This window comes from Ostrea edulis, chromosome 7 (assembly GCF_947568905.1).
Source record: "Ostrea edulis chromosome 7, xbOstEdul1.1, whole genome shotgun sequence".
NCBI lineage: Eukaryota > Metazoa > Mollusca > Bivalvia > Ostreida > Ostreidae > Ostrea > Ostrea edulis.
In genome coordinates this window covers 46803383-46817901 of record NC_079170.1, presented here as the reverse complement: position 1 = coordinate 46817901, position 14519 = coordinate 46803383, and the positions used below count along the sequence as shown (strand labels likewise).

At 35.4% G+C, this 14519-nt stretch overlaps 1 protein-coding gene across 2 annotated transcripts; it reads left to right on the top strand.

Moving 5' to 3' along the window:
• Nucleotides 1-245: 245 nt before the first annotated feature.
• Nucleotides 246-13849, top strand: LOC125655612 (uncharacterized). 2 transcript variants are annotated; one of them, XM_056144567.1, is made up of 6 exons: nt 246-626; nt 3487-3591; nt 4823-4856; nt 6067-6218; nt 10270-10288; nt 10479-13849. In XM_056144567.1, the coding sequence occupies exons 1-6, from the start codon at nt 476-478 to the stop codon at nt 10567-10569; spliced, it is 552 nt and encodes a 183-aa protein (XP_056000542.1). In that variant the 5' UTR covers nt 246-475; the 3' UTR covers nt 10570-13849. The 2 variants fall into 2 exon arrangements, with proteins under 2 accessions (XP_056000542.1, XP_048741906.2); XM_048885949.2 differs by lacking the exon at nt 10270-10288 and having other exon boundaries at nt 258-626.
• The last annotated feature ends 670 nt before the right edge of the window (nt 13850-14519 follow it).

The window sequence follows — 14519 nt, the reverse complement described above, 5'->3', positions numbered from 1 at the left end:
TGTGAATAAAATACTCCAGGTCTGGTTACCGTGCTGAATTTATAATTCGATAGATCTATGCCACACGACAATGGATTTCTCCCTTGGTAAACCACAATATTGAAGACTCCAAACGGAGAAGAATGACATTTTTTGTAAGATATATATATATATATATATATATATATATATATATATATATATATATATTCAAACAAAGTTGAGCGCGGGGGTGCATCTCTTGTGTAAACCCCTCTTGATCCGCCACTGTGTCACTCTATTGAAAATTGTTATTCAGATTGCAAATCACGGAATAATCTTATCAACTCTGATTGAGATATACAGTAGTTCTGTAAATCGATAAGACACATTGGAGTTTTAAAAAAACCCAAAACTTTAAATGTGATGTATGCTATGTTTACCTGCACCAGAAATCCCGATTTGGAAATCAACTTTCGATTTCTCTTTGGACATCGCAAGGTAGCTAACGATCAAAATGTGGAATATAAGTATAAATGAATGTCCGTACGATCACTGGGGAAGAGCAGCAAGATCTGCATGTAGTTCATCTGAACGATTCCATTGCTTAAAAGACGACATTGGACGAATTGGATGGATATGTGCTGAACCGATATGGGTTGAAGGCGGTATGTCTACTTGATTTAGCAACCACCACGCATTTTTTTTTAAAAATTACCCAAAACAATAAAAATCAGGTGTAATTACCAATTTTGAGTATGCTGATTTCAAATCTGCATTCCTTTTACTCCAATTTCTTATAGAAAATGAGGTATAGTGTCTTAAACACCCCTACCGTCAGGTTGCCAAAAACGGAAAATGTTTTATTTCACATCAGAAAGTGACCCAATTTTATTTCTTGAAACATCATTACCCAAAACAATAAAAATCAGGTGTAATTACCAATTTTGAGTATGATGATTCCAAATCTGGATTCCTTTTACTCCAATTTCTTATAGAAAATGAGGTATAGTGTCTTAAACACCCCTACCGTCAGGTTGTCAAAAACGGAAAATGTTCCATTTCACATTAAAAAGTGACCCAAAGTTATTTCTTGAAATAAGGCATACAACATAAAAGGAAAACAATTGATACTAAATTGTTCCATGAACATTCTTAGTCGTTTTAAAAAGAATATATCTCACCTCTGGACTTCACAGACACAGGAAAGGAAGAGGTAACCGGAGCGGATCAAAGATCTTAAATTTAATCAGATTGGGCCATAGCCTAATGAACTGATGAACAGGAGCAAAAGTAAACTTAATAGGAAAACTGATTTATTAAACATCATCAAGTCTTTTCCGAGAACTTCTGGAAGAGCTGTCGGGGGGGGGGGGGGGGGGGGGGGGGCTGAGTTGCATCATTATCAGGATTTACCAAAACACTGGACTCTCTGGCCAGTCTGGGGGCTGAGTTGCATCAGAACTGACAGAAGCAGAACTCTCTGGCCAGTCGGGGGGGAGGGGGGGGGGGCCTGAGTGGTATCAGAATCTGTCTGAGAATGAATGGTTGAAATGTTTATTTTATTTTTATTTTTTACAAAATTCAGAAATTTAAAAACTGCATGATCAGATTTTTTTGTAACACTAATCAATGTCCCTTTATTGCGATGACTCTTCAAGTACAAACCATGATATTAAAAAAATGAAATGAAATGATAGATAAATAAATAAAATATTTGTCTGTAAGTTACTTTATTTATCTGTAAGTAAGTCACTAATTAAATGTAACTAGTGGCAGTGCAACTTGCAAGTGAAAATTGTATCATCTGTAGCTTATGACCCCTTTTAAATTTGCCTTGCCTTGTAATTAATATTGTGCAAAATTCTGCAAATAGCATTTTTAATCCCCCAGGCCATACCCCACTTTTAAACGCAAAAAATCCAGCTAATTCAGTGAGGAAGAAATGTCACTACCCTATTTCGAATTTCCTCTAGACTATATCAAATTAAATACCGCACTGCTATCAGTGACAGATTGACACTGGTAGGGGTATGGGGACCTGGTCTGTGAGTGTGATGGAAAAGATTCTGATGAAAATAAAGATTCACTCATCATTCAGAAATGTATAAACATTGTAGTATTGTATACTTCCGATACGTTGTGTGTACGTTAATAATGGGAGTTATCTTTCCTTGGATATATAAATCAATAAAATACTATATGAACACGGGCAATTATCGTCCATGTTTGACCTCAGTATAATTTATTCATGCATAAAATTTATTAATATGTCACTCTTTGTTGCGTATTATACATGTACTCGCTCTGCTTAACCGCTTCTATCACAAAGGGATTTTCTGGAATGTGCCTAATCACGTGAGATACGCTAAATATAGCTATTTTAGATCCGAACGATCAACTTCGCATCATTCGTAGGCTCTAGGTTTATCCATACTAGCCCGTAAAAAACTGGGTGGAACCTCGTCCCACTTTTCCTGCAGAAATAAAAATAGAACATGACGCGTCACTTAGCGAGCGTGGTTGTTGCTACTTGATTTATGAATATTAGGCGGTATGTCTACTTGATTTATGAATATTAGGCGGTATGTCTATTTGGTTTATGAAGAACTGATGGTTTAACCATAGCCGTGACTTAGGGAAGGCATTGGTTTTGCGGTTTAGCAACAAAGGCTGCCGAAATGTAATGACTTCAGCTTGAATTCCCATTGTGTTGATTGGAAACGCAGTGAACCGCATCATTTAGAGTTGCCTGCCTTGCATTTTCTTCATTGGTTATGTAGGCTTTTAAGGAGGTAATCTACATCGTCATGATAGGCCGATTTCCTTTTAAAACATGAATGATTGATAGATAGATTTGAGCTGCAGACACAGTGTATTTTCACGCCTCTCCTCCCCCTCCTCGTTTTAAACCTATAACAAATGTTATAGGTTTGAAAGACAACAGATACCCAAAAAGATGAATTAAGCATATCAAATTCTCTTAAAACACTTGATTCCTATCATTTGATTACACAACAATGTAACTTGATTATAAATAGATGCTAAACACTTTACGAATATTTTGTTGGATTTCATTTTTTTTCTTCATGATTTCAATGAATTTAAATATAGATATTAGTGTATCGATCTTGTCGATCATGCAAAAGTAAGGGATGTTATCGAATGGTGCGCTAAATGTGCTATCAAAATACACTCCGGAAACAAGTTAGAGGGTGATTTTATCCTATGAGGGGATACGCCTGATCGATACACTAATGTCTATATTTAAATTCATTGAAGTCATGAAGAAAAAAAATGAAACCCATCCAAAATACTCAACACTGACTTAATATTTTGTTTAATGGGGGGAATCATATACAGGGACGCCTCGTCCTTCACCCTCCCCGTTAGAAAATGTAACGCCGGCCAGTTGTAAAATTCTATACGGGCGAAAAGTCTATGCTACAACAACGAAAGTAATTGATATACAAAAATGGATAACATTACATAACCAATATTAAATACAGTGTATCTAAATACGTACAGGTAGATGTCCAGTTTACAACTCCAGAGCAGAGATGCTTCATACCACACCATGCATTGGAGAGAAGTGTCCATCATCGAATTATCGCTCAAATGATATCTATACCAGTAAGTTACTTTCTTATTGAAATTATAGTCTTTTTAATTGTGCAATCAATATTTACCATTATTCTTTTCTAACGATTTATAGTAGCATTTGTAAATTGTCAAAAAAGACAGTATACCGTCATTGGTGAGAATTATGACTGGTAACAAAGTGTGGTTTAGTATTTAGTGAACATTGCTTATTCAGTGTATCAAAGTAATTATTCGAACTTTGGTGAATGATAGTTCTCAACGGAAAAAGGATATAAATTTGCCAGTTGTACCATATCTTTAATTTGTTTCATTTTCTTTGAAAAAAAAAACATTAATGAATTCGAAATGATTCGGAAAGATTGTGATCTATGCATTGATATATACCCACTCTTCCATTCAACAACCACAGCGACGTACCACGTGTGACGGAAGTTTTCGTTTATATAATTATATTTAATCCAATCAAAATCGGATTATCATACCAATAAATCCAAAGGAAATAAATGTGTTTTAAGTTTCACCGGTCAACAGGGGATACTTACTCCTCCTAGGCACCTGATCCCACCTCTGGTATGTCCAGGGGTCCGTGTTTGCCCAACTCTTTATTTTGTATTGCTTATAGGAGTTATGAGATTGGTCATTTTTCGTTATCTTCGCCTTTCATTGAAATTATTCCCATATTTCATGAGTGACAAAACAATTAAAACAATTCTATTTTTGTGATGGACAATTTACAATTAAAAAAAAACCCATTGACGATAATTGATACAAATTACTGATTATACTATATCTGTTGTATGAGATAATTACTGTTTTATTTTTTTATTACAAAAATGTAATTTTACAAGATTTTGTCTCACTGTTTGTCGGATAATTGTCCCCCAAAAATTAAACGAATCATTTTAAAGGACCTTCAGTTGACGTTATGGAATTCACATAGCTATTGTGATCTATTTGATTACGTATATCCGCCTTCCGCAGAAAAATATTTCCGATTGTTCAATAGATAGCATTCTTTGGTTTGCATTTTCTCCAAAATGACGACTTCGGTGAAGAAAAACTGATTTTTCAATACACCTCAAATTTCAATTGAGTAAGCGAATAAAACAAAATAGCTTTCAGAAAGACATATTTCGATATTTTGAATATCAATAATTCAAAATAGCAAAGTATCGTTGTATTATTTGATACACACATGATAATATTAATGTACGGACGTATTGGATAACCTAACTACATTCATTTTTTTTTTAATTTGCAGAACATTCATGCCGGGTGAACAAATACACTGAGAGGTAATTTCCTTTCAAATTCTCTCAATCCTATCATTCTAACCTTGATGTGTCTAGTGTTGAAGCATTTTTAAATGGAAACTTTTCCTTTAATAAACACCTTGGTTTTATTACATCACCGAGTCAATCAGATAAACATATGGGGTATTTTCTCTTGCGTTGTAGCTGTTTGAGAGTCCGTATAATTTTCATCATTTACAACAGTTATCACGGGTTCACGGGTTAACAAGGGATGTCTACATCTCCTAAACACCTGATTCCACCTCAGGTGTTCGTATGTGTCCTGTTCTCGATCTTGTATTCTTTATTGGAGCAATACGATTGATCACTGTTCGTTATTATCACCTTTTCATTCAAATGCTACATGATACATTTTCACAAAACAAAGAATGGATTTCACTTGTATCGTTGGGGTTAGGTAACACATATAATGGTACATTTCTTAGTCCCAACACCTATTATGGTTATATTCTCTTAAGCGTTACTATTTAAAAAAATCTTTTCGACCTCTGGATGCATGTTTTTAACCATGAAAATCTCCACCACAATAGAGTTAGATATTCCGACCCTAGATTATCCTCATCTTTACAGATATACGATCATATGTTATATTGTCATTTCATTTCATTATGTTTTGTTGCTTTATTCCTTTTCTTACCCTTTCAAAGCGCCTTAGAGTAATTTATTTTATATAAGGCCTATATAAATCTTATTATTGTTATCATAGAAACAGTCAACATAAAGATTCTGAATCAATTATTTACCTTTAAGCGTCTACATTATAGACTACAATGTGTACCTAGCTATTTATAGGGAAAATGGGAAGATAACGAATAGTGAATTTCGTCCGATTAAGTTTATCTTGATTCCCAAGTAACCGTTGAGACCCGCTGGTACCTGGCGAACATCTGGGGCTTCTAATTACAGTTTGCTCCCATGTCTCGGTAGGCGGTAGGAATCACTACCAGTTTGAAAATTACTAATCTAAATCACCCCAATACCCTTACTGCTCTTGACCTGATATCATTAGCGAAAAACCTCGCAGGAACATTAAACAAGGAAGTCCGCCGTTTCGATGTATGTGCTCATAGACATATTGAAGACTGATATATTAGTAACCTTTTGATATAAATACCAAACGGTTGATATAATTTACTTTTTCCATTAGATATGTAAAAAGAAAAGGTAATTACATTTCATATTTAAATTTCAGTGATGGAAATAATTCTACAAACAATACTCATACCACAGAAATCAATCAATCCACCCACACGAATAGTTCCATGTACATATTTGGAGGAGTTGGTGTTGCATTGATTTTTGTTATCATTGGAGCTGTCACAATCCTGCTTGTGAAAAGGCGACGTAAGTAAATGGAACTTCAATATTAAAATCATTATTCAGAAAGATGAAAGAATGAAATTTACACCTTATTTGTATCTTAAACTTACGAAACTTATATATAAATATCCAGATTAATTGTTAACAGAGATTGACCACTATGTCAAATACAAACACAAGCTTTCCAACAATAAATATGACCATACTTTCATATAAACCTTTGAATCTGATGGATTCAGAAAGAAAACATTACCTAATAGCAGCCGACATTTCAAGTATTGTCATATGTTCGCCGCATTTTTAATATGTCTGCAATCGACAATCAAAAACGAACATGGATGGGATTCAAACATATCTTTTAAAAAGACGAACTAGATACATTTGTATTGATGGATACATTGACTATTGCCAGCTCTTGATAGCCATTATCTATGGCATGTCAAACGTTGCAATATTTGATCTTTTCCATTTGTATTGTATAATTTTCCATTTGTATTCTATATTTTCCATTTGTATTGTATAATTTTCCATTTGTAATCTATATTTTCCATTTTTATTGTATAATTTTCCATTTGTATTCTATATTTTCCATTTGTATTGTATAATTTTCCATTTGTATTCTATATTTTCCATTTGCATTGTATAATTTTTCATTTGCATTGTATAATTTCCATTTGTATTGTATAATTTTCCATTTGTATTCTATATTTTCCATTTGCATTGTATAATTTTTCATTTGCATTGTATAATTTCCATTTGTATTGTATAATTTTCCATTTGTATTCTATATTTTCCATTTGTATTGTATAATTTTCCATTTGTATTCTATATTTTCCATTTGCATTGTATAATTTTTCATTTGCATTGTATAATTTCCATTTGTATTGTATAATTTTCCATTTGTATTCTATATTTTCCATTTGTATTGTATAATTTTCCATTTGTATTTCATATTTTCCATTTGTATTTCATATTTTCCATTTGTATTATATATTTTTTTCGTTTTGCATTGTATAATTTCCATTTGCATTGCAAAATCTTTCATTTGTATTGCATCCGAGGGATTGTTTATTTTGATTTGTTACGAAGGATTTCATTAGTTTAGGTCCCACTTATATTTAGCCGTGACGTACCACAAATAGACTTACTATGCTACATGTACGCGCACAGTGGCGTAGCAGTTGTTTTTTTTAACGTGTCAACGCCTGTCGCAACACGGGATGTCTGCTTTTAAGATCACATTATCCGAAAGATGTAACCGGATTATTTGTTTAAGACTTCTTCCAACAAAGTCTTAACCATACTCAACTCGCGTTGGTTTCAAAGTTTATTTCTAACATAAACTCAGCAACATTCAAATACAATACCAGGTTCTATTCTCTTCTCCTTTTTGACAAATTTACAAACGTATATATATATATGAAATGGGTACGTGATTAACATTATTGACACTAATGCGCTATAATAAACGCAGCTGCAGTAGTGTACATTTTTGGTAACAAAACTGTCCCAACTGCCAATCATTTATGGGTGATGCAGGTACTGGAATAACAGTATCGCGAGTTTTACTCATAAAGGTCGTACAAAACATGGTGACCTTTATGTATTTATTTGCAATGTGGCTTACATAGTTTCATCAGCTAAAATGACTAAATATGATCAGTGCGATTCCACAGGCCTGCATCACTCACATACATTGTAAATTTAATAATATAATTGGTAATTAAGGCTAATATAATCGATAAAGATAATGCAAGACTAATATAAGTGATAATACAATCAATTCTTAAGGTCATCTGGTTACAAAGATCTGTGATTCTCACTTTTAGATAGCAATGCGTATGGGAAAGTATTAACTGGTTTGATGCAGCCATGACACGAGTAGAACTCGAACATGCGACCTCATGGTTACGAACCAAAGGATACATCACTGAACTACCTCGATCGGTTCCATATAAGGACTTGTTGAACATACATGTAGCCTTGCGCCGGGAGACCCCCCCCCCTTTCCTTCACAAATATGATATTTTATATATATAGATGTCAAAAAAGCATGCATGTGCGTTTTATTTTGTCAAAACGCACTTGTTCTAGGGGGGGGGGGGGGGGGGGGCTTACAGGGGCGGATCCAGGAATTGTAGTTACGGGGGCGCCACTTTATGACCCAGTGGGCAGGGCCGTAAATTACATGGAGGCGGAGGAGGCAGCTGCCTCCTCCAACTTTTGAGCCAAAAAAAATTTTAAGTTCATTAGAATTTATGTTGTTTCCAATAACTAAGAACATGATACCTCCCTTAAAAAGCATTCCAAATCTTTCTTTTAGAATGAGTTAGTCAAGTAACATCTTAGAAGGCCCTAGAATCAAGGATTTTGCACGAAACGTGTTCAGTGTGCACAAAATGTGCTCAGCGTCTGGGGGCCTGGGCGGCCCCCAGACACCCGCCTAATTTCCTGCCTCCTCCAAATTGAAGGTTAATTTACGGCCCTGAGTGGGTCCAGAGGGCGAAGCCCCCGATAGCTGGATTTTACAGATTTTATAGGGCTTGAAATATGTCATTTTTAATAAAGTAAAATTAGTAAAATGACGCAAATTTTAAGGGTTTCTGGAAAAATTAAGTTCTCTCAATAAAGTAATTCAAGAAATCAAAAGATTTTGTCATTTATTCCTCCGGAAATGGAAGAAATTATTGCTTCTTTTATCTTTTAATACATTTTTCTAAACAAGATACCAAGATTTACCTTAAATTTAAAAATTGGGGGGGGGGGGGGGGGCAGTCCCCAGACATCCAGCAGTTTACTGCATCCTTTCGTTCAGAATTATCTAGATCAGCCAGTGGTTAAATAGGAGACTAGTTTGAATATGCTGATCACATTAGACGCATAAAAGCGTTCAATTAATTGGGGAGGGGGGGTGTACGCCATTACACTTAGCAAATACGGTACATTCCTGCGAAACGTGGCTCCTGAACTTTACCTCTTCAACATCTCGCGCATTACCAAATTCGATAAACGATAACTCCATTGAATCCATTGAATAGTTGTAACAAGCCAAACTCGATGTTAACAATTGGCTGATTGGTGGGGACCCAAGGGCCGAATTAAGTCCCCCGAATCTACTGAATTCTGACTAAATAAAAATGTGCATGCTTTTCTGGAGAGTTCTATTTTTTTTAAAAAAAGATCAGGGGGTGGGGGATTCGCCATTACTAGAGCTAGCTACGTATTTTCAAAAATAACTAGTCCTACATGGACCTGATCGCGGTAGCTCAGTAATATATCGCTTGGTTTGTGGGCGAGAGGTCGTCAGTTCGAGAACCGTTACTGTCATTGCCGCATCAAACCTAAGACATAAACAAAGACAGTGATTGCTCCTTTGCCAAACACTCGGCATTTAAAAGTGAGAATCACGGGTCTTTCCGTAATGACCCTAAAAACAGATATTCCGTATCGCTGCACAGGCGTTGGCACGATAAAGAACCGTCATTGCTACGGCCCTGTGTGCTAAGCACGTCTACAGATGTGGTACATCAGTGACGTTAACTAATGAAATCCTTCGTAACAAATGAAAATAAACATTCCCTGGATACAATCCAAATGAAAAATTATACAATGCAAATGGAAAATATAGAATACAAATGGAAAATATACAATACAAATGGAAAATTATACAATACAAATGGAAATTATACAATGCAAATGAAAAATTATACAATGCAAATGAAAAATTATACAATGCAAATGGAAAATATAGAATACAAATGGAAAATTATACAATACAAATGGAAAAGATCAAATATTGCAACGTTTGACATGCCATAATTATCAGCCTCTGCTGTGCATCAAATGACCGCAGTTGTACTGGGGCAAAGGATTCTAATTATGAACTATAAAATGTAAATGTCTATTTTAAGTTGAAAGACTTTAAGAATAGGAAATAAAAGAGGACAAAGTCAGTAGTATTTATATATGTGACGGACATATCAACTCTTTTGTGAAAAGTGATTTAGTTGTGACGTTTGGTTGTTTCCTCATGTAAACACTATCTTACTAATCAGCTTATTTTAAAACTTTTCAGAGCCATCCCAGTTCTACAGGTATTGATATCACATGTGGTCAAATATTCTCGCCTCTCCATATCTGTTGAAATAATGAAACCGATTCACAATTTTCCCGAAATTCGTTTTAAAAAATTGTAAAAGTGAAACATGAATACACATGCACCGAGAAGCTAAAAAAAATCATCTTATGTGATTTAGTTTTGTGCAAATGAAATGTGTTTTTCAGAACTCCATCGTCAAGAACATTATGGGGAGGAACGTATTGCCTTGATGGTTCCATCAAGTACAAAATATACTCAAGCTCAACACTATCTTGAAACAAATCATTTTGTCGCCTTGATAGGGATCGAAGGATCTGGAAGAACACATTTGGCAAAACAATTGGCAGAAAACATGAAGAAATATGCGACATGTTGGACCAGCGATAGTCAGGATTTTGAACGTGACACGTATTCAAGCGATAGAAAACTATTTATTTTAGATGATGTGTTTTATGTACTTCAGAATGAAGATGAAGTTAAGACCGTCGCATCTAAAGTAGAAAAGCTGTATCAGACAGCACAGTCGTCTTACGTCATTGTCACTGTGCCATCTTATATATGGAAAAGATATTCAGATACGTTTTCTGATAAAGAGTCGTTTAAGTCTCATGTAGATTTAAATACCTTAAGCGAAGAAGAAAGAAATGGTATTCTAACAAAGCATCTACACCTAAATCATATTAGAGATGACGAAAATGCGCACGGAAGTGCCCTCTTCATAAGAAAGGAGGTTAAATCAGCTATTATTGATTCTGCAACCTGCATGTCGATTGGATTTCCCTCCTGTGTGGCATGGATCAGCAAAATGCGGGATCAAAATGATATCCACGAAGCAGACAGGTTTATGAAACTTCCTGTATCCCGGATAAGAAACGAAGTGAGATTTTTACAGAATTCTAAGAGAAATGGAGACAAGAAAATGTTTTTATTATTGGCTTATACTGCTCTTTCTGGCGGTATGTTGGATATAACGCAAGTTGATAAAGAATTCCTCCATCTTCTAGCTACGACGCTGTACCCTAATGATGACCATAATGAGTTTTTAGATGATTTTGAACCAAGTCTCCATGCTTTAGAGGAAAGGTACATAAAGAAACAAGCTACCGGAAAGTATGAATTTCAACTGGATGTAGTGAGAAAAATAGTCTTTGTAGTAGCCTTTGAAAATAACATGCACGTTTTAAAAGAGAACTTGAATAAAGATTTGTTGAAACGACATGCTGTCGAAAGAAATAAATTTCCTATCGCTTTGGACGTTGAAGTTGCCAAATGTTTTGTCAAACTCTAATTTATTAAAGTCGTTACACATTGTAATTCCTAGTATATGGAGTTCACGCTTCATTGGGAAAGACGTCGAGTCCTGAACACGACCGAACGCGACCGACCCGGATTATTGAAATAGGACATGTCTCTGTTAATTCCCAGTGCTCGAAATTCGCTGATTTTCGAAACTAGATCGCGAGTTACGATATTTGAAAATTGACAAAACAAAGGACCCTGAGTTTTGTGTTGGGAGTCAGTAGAGTACACGTACATATATATATCTATGAAACTTCACCTAGGACTAGTAGCGTCTCGATATGAATGATCTCTATGTAAATTTTCTTGATGGGATGAGTAATTATTTGTGATGCATGTAGATGTAAACTTATTTTGAAAAAAGTTATTGATTTTGATTTTGAAGAAATGCATTTTGAAACTTACAGTAGAGCAATCCCGTTTCTTTGCGAATATTACTTTGAATGAAATGTTTTTGTAAGCATCTCCTTCATTGTGTCTATTTTGGCACCATCCCATTTTCACAAGTTCTGCAAGAAGGACATTAGCCAGTTTTGTCAGTACTGCACAGTGTCGACATTAATTTCCTCAGCACTTATCAGTATAAATCAATTCACAGTACAAATTAGAGTAAATATCGGTATTAATTAATAAAAACAGAATTTATCAGTGAAAGTATATAAGTTATAAGTAGTCAGTAATCAATATCATCTGCATGGCATAAAGAAGTTTTACTACTCCATCAGTTTATCATGACATAGTCAGAGCCGTCCCGTAGTACTCATTAGTAAATAATGTCACTGTCAGACCTGTAGTACTCATTAGTAAATCATGTCACTGTCAGACCTGTAGTACTCATTAGTAAATCATGGCATTGTTAACCCCGTCCTGTAGTACTCATCAGTAAATCATGGCATTGTTAACCCCGTCCTGTAGTACTCATCAGTAAATCATGTCACTGTCAGACCTGTAGTACTCATTAGTAAACCATGTCACTTGTCAGACCTGTAGTACTCATTAGTAAATCATGTCACTGTCAGACCCGTCCCGTAGTACTCATTAGTAAATCATGTCACTTGTCAGACCTGTAGTACTCATTAGTAAATCATGTCACTGTCATACCCGTCCTGTAGTACTCATTAGTAAATCATGTCACTGTCAGACCCGTCCTGTAGTACTCATTAGTAAATCATGTCACTGTCAGACCCGTCCTGTAGTACTCATTGGTTAATCATGACACTGTCAGACCTGTAGTACTCATTAGTAAATCATGGCATTGTTAACCCCGTCCTGTAGTACTCATCAGTAAATCATGACACTGTCAGACCCGTCCTGTAGTACTCGTTGGTTAATCATGACACTGTCAGACCTGTCCTGTAGTACTCATTGGTTAATCATGACACTGTCAGACCCGTCCTGTAGTACTCATTGGTTAATCATGGCACTGTCAGACCCGTCCTGTAGTACTCATTGGTTAATCATGACACTGTCAGACCCGTCCTGTAGTACTCATTGGTTAATCATGACACTGTCAGACCCGTCCTGTAGTACTCATTGGTTAATCATGACACTGTCAGACCCGTCCTGTAGTACTCATTGGTTAATCATGACATTGTTAATCCCGTCCCGTAGTACTCATTAGTAAATCATGGAACTGTAAGACCCTACATGATAGTCCCACGACAATGAAAAGTGAAAAAAGAGAGCAATATCATAAATCCTGTACAGTATACAGAATCGGAAATGGGAAAAACATGAACCTCTGGCAACACCAGAGGTTGAATTAATTAGGAGTAATCGGTATGTGAAAACATCCTTACATCAGGTTTCATTCGACCGATTGATATATTGTATTGGCAAATTGGATCATTATAAACGACCATAGAATTTGCGAATTGCTGACGTTAAAAGAAACTGTTCAAATCCATGTAACATCAATTGATTTGTCAGTAGCCTGCCTCGATTAAATCATGATCATATGCAGAACAAGCTCTTGTGTATCGAATAAGTTGAGAGACGTAAACACCTTAATGCAGGTGATAATGGGATGTTGCTATATAAGTATGAAAAGTTGTCGATGAAGAAGCTGACATCACCCCATAAAGTATATGCGATGCATTAGCGTATCTATCTGTAGAAAGGGTTATAAGGTAACTTAATAGTTATTTGTATCCAATTCATGATAATCGTTCATACTCTCTAGGTTTGCTTGTGTTCGCTTGCTATATCCGATATGTACACTAGGTAATTGGAATAAAATGAGTTCATACTACTGATATTAGGTTTTTGTTGTAATTAATGTTAAATTGAATTGTATTCAATGTTAAACCGAATAATCTCTCTAGGACCCAACAACCATACCTTCTAATAAGTAAAAGTTATATTCGAATTTTTTTCCTCCTCTTTCAACCCTGTAAAACGCCATGAATACAGAAACTACTTGATGCAACGAAAGGTGACGATAACGGACAGTTATGAATCTCATAAATCCCATAACGAATACAAAGTTATAAGTTGATTTTTTGAATGCAGAAATTACTTTCTCTATATTAGATTTAATTAGAAATCATTGTTTCTAGACAACCAACTGTTTATAAACTTATCCTATGTTTCCACGATTATGATTTGCGGCAGGATTGAAATCGTGGTCTTAATAGTGGAATTATCGTGGTGATCGTATCACATCTTACCTAATCTTGGCGCCAGTCGTGGCAATCGCGTTGTTCGTCGAAATTGTTTTGATAGTCAATTTTTTTTTTCTATGATCAACACTATCAATTTTCTGTCGTTATAATCGCATCAGATCGTATTGCATCGTAACATATCGCATCTAATCGCGCTCCCAAATCGTGATGATACCAACCTTTACAAGGTAAACACCACGCTTTGCTGCGATGCGTTGCGATGTCCCACGATCTGTCACGATAGTTATGATATAAGCATACAGT